This window comes from Wasmannia auropunctata, unplaced genomic scaffold (assembly GCF_000956235.1).
Source record: "Wasmannia auropunctata unplaced genomic scaffold, wasmannia.A_1.0 LD276928.1, whole genome shotgun sequence".
Classification (NCBI taxonomy): Eukaryota; Metazoa; Arthropoda; class Insecta; order Hymenoptera; family Formicidae; genus Wasmannia; species Wasmannia auropunctata.
The window spans coordinates 21,554-31,599 of record NW_012085962.1 but is presented as its reverse complement, the minus strand read 5'-3'; the positions used below and the strand labels follow the sequence as shown (position 1 = coordinate 31,599).

Here is a 10,046-nt window from a genome sequence, read left to right as displayed (position 1 = left end):
TTTAAAAGTTGAAAAGCTAAATCTATTATAAATAATTACTTATATTTGTTATATTTACGAGCAATAATTTTAGGTGAATTTATAAAATTTCTGTTTATACTTTCTCTTAATGGTTGGAATAAGAAATTTAACATTATTAGAAACCTGAATACTTTCATCCAATATAACTACTGGGTATTTTCAGTATAATTTACAATTTTTTTATGATACAGTTTATATAGAGTTAGAAAGATATAAAAGCTGTTCTGAAATTACAAGGATTGGCTATATTGCTTAGTAAATTATAATGAAAATCACCAAATCAATATGTACAAGTGTTATAAATATTTAATACTACAATGTTCATGTTTTACTGCTGCATTGACAGTTATTTAAAGAATATTAGCAAATTTGCTTTGTCCTAAGAAAGATATTTTATGATTAGCATAACTTTGTTACAGCGGAGTTGTTTTTGAGATATAAATTATCTTTATTTTTAAACAAAATAATATAATTTTTAACACAGATTTATTTTTTGCATTATTGTGTATACAAGAATTGAGATAATTGCTAAAGATTTGTTACAAGATATTTTATATTTTATTCTATCATACTCTGACATAAAATACGAAATATTCATGTATGCATACATTTTTCAATAATTATGTTAACTTTATGTTTTTATGTACAGGGCAGTAAAATAATTAAATGTCTATTTTTATAAATTATTTACTAGAAAGATCTTTTTATATAATTCACTGCATCTATAACCATACACACGCGCGCGCGCGCACGCACAATTCACCCATCCACCCACCCACACACACACACACACACACACGCACGCACGCACGCACACACACACACACACACACACACACACACACACACACACACACACACACAGGATGGGCCATTTTAATGTTCCATCTGAAATATCTTTTTTCCTGCACCTTTTATCAAAAAAATATTTCAGTTAAAAGTTTTAGAGTTTTAAGAGACACAATTGCAGATAGCAGCATGATTGTAACCTTGGGTGGCTAAGGTTAGGTCAAAGTTACATAATTTTTTTTAAATGGGACACCCTATTTTTTCCATAATCTAATAGCCGATGTTAAAAGCTTTTCAAAATACTTAGATAAAATATTTTTTGGATAAATAAATCTCGAGTTACGAAGCTTGAAAGTTGCAGTAGTACCGTCGGCATTAGCATTATCCAAGGTGTTTGAACTGGATAAAACTTTTGAATGTTGTTCAGAATCATGATCTTGACAACATAATCAAGATCAAGGTTAATTAAAGTCGAAAAAATTAAATCGATCAAGGCGATTAAAAGTTGTTGCTCTTATTTTCATTTTTGAAAATTTTTATTTTTCGAAAAAATGAGAAACAATTTTTAACACAGATTTTAAGACACCCTGTATATGTATATGTAACTTTATAAATTTTATTATATATATATATATATATATATATATATATATATATAAACTCTACTGTGATTCAATTCAATTTAATTTAAATTCGAACTATTCGCACACCTCTAGTATACCTATTTATGGTAAATAATTTCTAAATCTGCAAAAAAAATATATAGAAAAAGTTATGCATTTATTGCATTTAATTGATAAAACAGATGTCAGCATTCTCTTAAAACATCGTGTATCAATCTATCCATTTAGAATTTAGACTTAGAATTTTAAATAAAAAATGTTCTGCTGAAAAGTTGCTAATATTGAGATACGTACGTTCTTCTATCAATGAAGCAATATATTTTTTATTGTGGACATAATTAAATATAATTTAATAAAGATGTTCTCTCTTTATAAATTTTATTAAGATAATATACACGAATTTGAATCGAATCGAATTGAATCATAGTAGAGTTCGTTTTCGAATCTGCATAGATTCGAAATTGAATAATAGTTCGAGAATTTCGAATCAACAACGGTACGATTTCGAATCGATCGTCTATTTTATTTGGTTCATTTACATCTCCTGCGCGACCAATTATTCTTATCTAATAAATAAGTACTTTTGATACATATAATGTATTCATATAGATTAATAAAATATTTGAAGATATTCTAACTATTTGTGTATACACATATTATTAATATTTTCTAGTTCAAAATGTCACATAAGATCACGGTCCTTTGTAATGAGATGTAAATTGAAAACAGGTCTTCAGTTTGTTTAAATCATTGCGTAAAATTGTATTGTATTGTAAATCATAAATTTTGATATTTATTACGTTTAAATTAACATGTAATGTTAATTTGGGAAAATTTGATTCAGATTCGATTCGTATTCGAATTAAAGAGATTCGATTCGATTTCGAACATGTTATAAAAAACTTAATTTGATTCGATTCGACCATGCTAATTGATTCGCACATCTCTAAAATATACACATTAATAAATATTTACTAATTGTAAGCGCAAATTTTATGTCGGGAACAAGAAAAATATTAAAAATTCAAATCTTTACCATTACTTCGTTTGTCTTAGTGTGACGTCTAGAGCTGTCAAATCTTGACATTTGCTAATTAGTATAAAAGTTTTGTAATCTGTACTTACAAAATTGGAGTCTCCAGACATATGAGGAGATTACATCAAGTGAGGAAACAACGTCGAGTTTTTGGAATTAGACTTACAAGGGAACCTCGCGAAGTGTGAAATTTTGATTTTCATGAAATTTGATACAGTTTGAGGTCACATAAATAGATGAATTTAGAAATTATCAGTTGGTGCTAAAAAACGGTTTAAAGGGATGAAATTACCTCTTATATGTAAATTAATTTTTTTTTCGTTATATCTCGAAAACTATTCAAGATATCGAAAAATGTTTTATATAAAAGTTTTATAGTAAAATTACCTCTATTCATTTACGTTAATATTTTTTTAGAATAATTATATTTAAAAAAATTTTTGAAAATCATTTAAAAAAAATTCTATTAACGTAAATGAATAGAGGTAATTTTACTGTAAAACTTTTATACAAAACATTTTTTGATATCTTGAATAGTTTTTGAGATATAATCGAAAAAAATTAATTTACATATAAGAGATGGTTCCATCCCTTTAAACCGTTTTTTAACACAAACTGATAATTTCTAAATTCATCTATTTATGTGACCTCAAAGTGTATCAAGTTTCATTAAAAGCAGAATTTCACACTTCGCGAGGTTCCCTTGTTAGACTAATTCGATATAAAAAATGAATATATATGCGTACGATATTGATATAGATGATAGTAATAATGTGTGATGTTTTATAATTTATATATATGTATTTAAATTTTATATATGTATATATAAATCGTGTCCAATCAATAACACTAATAATACCAAAACTCTTTGTATTCAAATGTTTTTATTGTGTATTTCCTAGCTTATGATATCACAATCTGAGATAGTAGTGGCAAGTGAACAGGAGACTCAAAGAAATTATACTATATAAGAAAAATTGTTGGATATTTTATTCAAAAAAATGACTATGACCTTTTATGTTTGTAATATTTGGATACAGATAAACATAATTTAATAAAGATATCCTTTCTTTATATGTCAGAATAAAGTATTAATATCTCGTAAACTAATAGTCTGATAACCTTACCTTAACACTTTATACACGAAATAAAGAAATGAATGAATTGATGTGCACATAATTTGATTGTAATAAAATGTACATTTATTTAAATATAGATGAAAATTATACATGTCGATTTTCATTATTTATTATTTTCTTTCGCTCAGTTCTTATCATTAACATTCACTGGTTCATCATCATCACTCTCTTCTTGCTCACTATTATCTTCATTTTCATCCTCTTCTGAATTTTCCGAAGACTCGAACCATGTTTGCGATGACAAATCATCCGCTATCAGAGTTTTCCATTCATCCAGTTTTCGGCAATCTGCATCATATACGAGTATATAACATGAATAAATATATTTTAGAAGAAAAACAAAATAAAAATATAATATATTAAAAAAAATTTGTTCTCTCCCTTTTTAAGATTATCCTAAAAGTTATTATATTTTAAAATAATTTTTAAATAGAATCATACAATAATTTTTTTTTTCACTTTTAATTTGATGACTATAACAATTATATATGATATGTCACCAAAATTAGCAATAAACTCACTGCAAATAATCAACGAACAATGAAATATATTAAACATATATTAAAAAATGCAATAAATTAAGAAAATATATTGTAATATTTTATAATTGTTCTTTTTTTTTTATAGTTTGTGTGCAAAATAATGAATGAGAAATTTTTATTTTTAAAATTAATTACTTTAATATAATCCTATTTTTATTCTCAAAATAATTCTCATGTAATCTTCAAGATTAAATTTATATCAAATCTTTATATATTGTTACGCCCTTGCGTAAACGGAGCGAGCTTAGCCGCGAGGATCGTCCGTTCATAGAGGCAGACAGCAGAAGATCATTCTTCTAGCAACCGTTGTTTATCTTGGATCTTGCTACAAATTGAGTGAACACTGAACAGTTCTGTATTTTCTGTTAATAAACTTCCCGTTTAAACGTTTCTCCGGGTGTTCTTTCGCGAGTACGGTAGTGTGTGAGAGTTGCGAGTGTAACATTTACGAGAACGCGCCGCGGGCGTAACAATATATTTTTTAATATTATTTTGTGGATTATAATCTACAAAAAATAAAAATACATTTTAACAAAAAAACACCAGAGCATCCTTAAATTTTGACTAATGTCAAAAAATATATCTATTCATTTTGTATCATATTCAAATCAGAAAAAAATTAAAAATTACATTTTTTCGAGTCGTACAGCTATTACCTGACTACTGACGTAAACATTTTATTAGTGTAAAAGTTCTGTATCTCATATGTACAAAATTCTTACGTCCCCCGAATCGGATTACATGCACAAATAATATAAAGTCTTTTGAGCTATGATTGAAAACCTAAGGGGCTGTCTACAATACGTCGTATGTCAGATCGTAAATCGTAAGAATTGACCAATCACAGTTGAATGTAAGAAAAATATTCGACTACGATTGGTCAATTCTTAGTTAGTATGATATGAGTAGTGACTAACGATTTATTGTAGAAAGCCCCTTAGTTAGTATGATATAAGTAGTGACTAACGGCTTATTGTAGAAAGCTCCTAAAGGGCTTTCTACAATAAGCCTAATCACTACTCATATCATACTAACTAAGAATTGACCAATATAGTCGAATATTTTTCTTACATTCAACTGTGATTGGCCAATTCCTACGATTTACGGCTTACGATCTGACATACGACGTATTGTAGACAGCCCCTAAGACACAGAATGATAAGTCGATAAGCAAAGTGTCTAGCAGTAAGTGCCGGATTTTGCAAAAGAGGCAATAATGGCGTTTAATAAGTTAGATAAGAAAATTGCACGTGTTTAGTGAGACAAAAGACAAATTGTAAGAAGTTCATTTATTGTTAGAGATACCACTGACACTGAAGAGTCTGTTTTGACCTCGTGCAAATTTTTCCGTATTTAGTGATATTTGTATAAGGTCGATAAAGCAGTCTGCTCAAATTCAATGACAACATTTGATTAATTAGATTAATAGGAAAATTCTACAGTTTATATATGCAAATTGAAAGTACCCTGCGGATAACAAAAAAGAACAACATTGAATTGTTAGAATTAGGATAAAAGTCCATAAAAAAAGTTATTCATTTTTAAAGATTTCATGCAGATGTACGTACTTTTATTTTAGCAGATTTATTTAGAATAACTTTTTTTATAAGCTTTTATCCTAGTTTTAACAATTCAGTGTTGTTCTTTTGTGTTGTCCGAAGAATGGCAATTTGCACATATAAACTGTAGAATTTTCATATTAATCAAATATTGTCATAAATTAAGCAGACTGGTTTATCGACCTCGTACAAATTTGATTGATCTTCCAGCATCGCCTTAATACGTAAAAATGAATTACATATTAATACATGAAAATTAGAATTTATTGTTGTTCACCAAATAATTTTTACTATAATTGTAAGTGACCAATATAAGTTACGCCTATAAGGTTAGGTCAGGAAAAATTTTCAAAAATTTGTATTAATTAATAAAAAGTGTTTGATTATATAGAAAGAAAAGATGGAGGCGATATTGATTGGTTATAGATAGAATTTTAAAAAATTTAATTACAAACTCTATAAGTTATAAGTTAAGTTGCGAAAAAATATTCGAATTATTTTTCCGTATTACTTTTCATCAAATTACATTTATTTTTTAAAATAGACAGTATAAGCAGTTCACTTAAATCTAAAAAACTGCTGTCGTGAGTATTAAAGCACTTATATATCTTTATAATTATCTGACAGATATAAAAAAACGGATACAATAAAAACAATAAAAATATTTATTTAAGCCCAATATTTTATTTAACCCGCTATTATCATAGTGTAAACTTTGTTTCTGTCTCACGAACTATATAATTCTATATAAAAGATTGGATTTACAAAATTCTTATATTCGTAAAATAAATAAAAAATTTATTGCTAGTTGAACAAAATAAAGATAGTTTCAAAATGTGATATCTTTATAAACGTTCTAAAGAACACATATAAAGATTAAAAATTAAACTATGTTTTTTACGTAAAAATATGACCGCTATTCTCTTTCTTTTCCTCTTTTTCTTCCTAATTCTCACTGTGCGTGTATATACATATATTTGTATTGATAATTTTAACGAAATAAAATTAAATAAACAAAATAAAAAATTAACAAGGACGTTACTTTAAAAAATAAGGAAATACAAATAATATATAAATTAGTAAGAGCGTACCTAAATTGTAGAAATCAGAAAAAGTGTATTGCCGATCTCCTTCTTCCATCATACCGCCGTACAAGTACAATATATTGTGCTTTACCGCCATTCCAGCATTTATTCGCGGTAATGGAAAAAATGTCGTTGTGTCATTTGTTACTGCCGAGTTTGGTTGAAGAAATGATGAAGAAGCTGTAGATGACTCCACTGAACCTATTGTTACCTATACACACACATACATAAAGAAGAATATTGACCGAGGCATATATATGTATATATGTATATGTATAGAGTGTCCCATTTTATATTTGACAGCCAAATATTTGGAAATCGCGAGGTTTGAGAGAAAAATGTTTCAGACAAAAATTGTAGGGTTTCAAGGGGGACATAAGATGATAACATTGGTTTGATCCTGAGTAGCGTCGTCAAAGTCAGGACAAGGTTACTTTGAATTTTTTAAATGGGTTCCCCCATTTTTCATTGCATATTCTTGTAGCTTATTTCGAGAGCTTTTCATAGATAAAATGTTTTTTGGTTAAATAAATCTCGAGTTATAAAGCTTAAAAATTACAGTACCACCGGCATTAGCATTATCTAAGGTGTCCCAATGGCTGAAATCTGTTGAATGTTGTTCAGGATTATAAACTTGATAACATGTGTCAACGTCATGATCATTGGAGGTTGTTTCTCTTTTTTTCAAAAAATAAAAATGAATATGATTTTCAAAAATGAAAATAAAAGCAACAATCTCCAATGATCATAATCTTGACACATGTTGTCAAGCTCATGATCTTGAATAACATTCAGAAAAGGTTTCAGCCATTGTTTGGACACTTTGGATAATGCTATATTGCCGGTGGTACTATAATTTTCAAGCCTTATAACTCAAAAAGTGATTAATAGAAAAATATTTTATTCTAGCGTTTTGGAAAGCTACTTGAGATAAGCTACAAGAATATGCAATAAAAAATAGGAGGTTTTATTAAAAAAATTGAAATTGATCTTTCCCTGACCTTAACGACGCCAGCCAAGATCAAACGGATGTGATGACTAGATAGATCTTTTTAAACCCTACAATTTTTGAAATATTTATCTCACAAATGTTTTGTTTTCGAGATATTCAATCGTTTCCGACTTTTTGAAAACCCTGTATATACTATATATTTTTATATCACGTATTAATGTATAATATATTTTGTATCATGTATTAATGAAATTTTTGATAGTAACTAGAAACATATACTTTGTCTATTCTAAATGAATAACAACCATTGAAAATTTCTAAGTGTTAACATATTTCTCTCTCTCTCTCTCTCTCTTTCTCAAAGAAGAAAAAGATATAGAAAAAAATTATCTCTTTTTTAAAATAATTAAAATCTATATCACATGATATTGGCTGGCTAGGTTATCAATAAAAAAGGAATCTGGAGCCAGAATCTTGTAACTAGTAGAGCAAAAATATTAAGAAAAAGAAATCTCAAATTTGTAACTTGCTCCTTCCTCTCTGTGCTATTATTTATATTAATCATAGTTATAAGAACAAAAAAGTGGCACAATACCGTGAATATAACAAAAAAGTGGCACAATACCGTGAATATTCCGTCGTCATCTACGATAACTGTGGATTGCATGGAACTCGAAAGATCTTCCACCACTTCTTTGTCAGAATCATTACTCTGCTCTGCTTCTTCACCACTTTCTTCTTTCTGTTTTCTTCTTCTTCGTCGTCCTTCGGGGCCACCAGCAACAGTCACTTCTTTTTTTTTTGTTAATGTTACAATACGCCAGCATAACTTCTCCAAATCTAATGCAAACAAATCGTTGTAAAATGTTCCATGCAAATCTTCATCATCATCGTCATCATCGTAAACACCACCAAATACGAAAGCCTGATTGGGTTGAACTAACGCGGCGGAAACGCCACACCTTGGATTTATTCTGATTCCAGTTTGTTTCACATTGATCCATTTATATTTGGTTACATCATTTTTGTCCGCTTGCGTCAGGAGAAACATATCATCATGAATGCAACCACGGTCAATATTCTTTTTTACTTTCTCCTTGCTATATCCGCCATATACGACAATTTTATTGTCTGGAGTTGGAAGCAATATACAGCCTGATCGAGGAGCAGGTGCAACACCTTTCAAAGAAAAAAGAAATTATTTATTCATCATAAACTCATTATTAGCAATTGGTTTTTATTTTTTTCAAAGAAAAAAAATTGTTTATTCATCATAAACTCATTAGCAATTGGTTTTTATTTATTTCTTATATCCTAAATAATACAGAGATGAATAGAAGTTTAGAAAAAATTTATTTTAAAGAATACATAGAATTAAAGAAATAAATATCTCTGAAAATGTCTTGAAGAATTAGTACAATCAATTTATTTAAATTATTCCTCAAAAGTTTAACCATTTCAAGTACGGTGGCATTGTGGAATGTCACCTTTTCCATAACCATTTCCTGAATTGGGGTAGTTTTCACTCAATTTTCGAACTTTTTTTGTGTTTTGGTATCAGATATACATTCAAGAATAAGAATCAAAGTGCAATAATTCGAAATCATGGGTGATTTTGTTTATACAAATAAACAAACGTTAAAAAATAGCAATTTTTCTGGAGAAAATTCATTATCTCCGAAAGTTTTCAGTTTCCACGCAAAGATCTTCCCTCAAGGGTTTTTGGGGTCGCTGATTACGAATCCGTGGCCAGATTTCTAAAATTCAAAATGGCGGATCCAATATGATGGACTCAAATTCAAAAAACGACGCAAATTTAATGAAAATGTATATCTGGAGGTTCTCGAAGTCGCTGATTACGAATCCGTGGCCAGATTTCTAAAATTCAAGATGGCGAATCCAATATGGCGGACCCGAATTTGAAAAATGATGCAAATTTTATGAAAACGTATATCTGGGGATTCAGCGATTTTATACTCAATTAGCACTGTTTATCGGATTATAGTCGCCATATTGGATTCGCCATCTTGAATTTCGGGAATCTGATTATGGATTCGTAATCAGCGACTCCGAGAATCCCCAGATATACATTTTCATAAAATTTACGAATTCGCCATATTGAATCCGCCATTTTGAATTTTGACACCGACGAGATACTCTTAAGAGGATGCTAAAGCCGTCTGTTTTATCGACAAAAATATCATTTTTGTTGGTTACTAACTACTTCGTATTAATTGCATAAAATAAAATTTCCTTTTCCACGATTAAAACACACATGCTAATGTATCTGGCTCTGGTGC

The 10,046-nt window shown here is 28.7% G+C and overlaps 1 protein-coding gene across 2 annotated transcripts in view; it reads right to left on the bottom strand.

The window, feature by feature from the left end:
- Positions 1-3,169: 3,169 nt before the first annotated feature.
- LOC105461819 (kelch domain-containing protein 4) overlaps positions 3,170-10,046 on the bottom strand; it is a 27,781-nt gene continuing 20,904 nt past the window's right edge. For both annotated transcript variants that reach the window (XM_011708322.1, XM_011708321.1), the window contains exons 5-7: positions 8,372-8,925; positions 6,801-7,005; positions 3,170-3,896 (exon numbers count right to left, since the gene is read on the bottom strand). In XM_011708322.1, the coding sequence (XP_011706624.1) occupies positions 3,733-3,896; positions 6,801-7,005; positions 8,372-8,925 (923 nt within the window). In that variant the 3' untranslated portion in view covers positions 3,170-3,732. The remainder of the gene's footprint in view (positions 3,897-6,800; positions 7,006-8,371; positions 8,926-10,046) is intronic.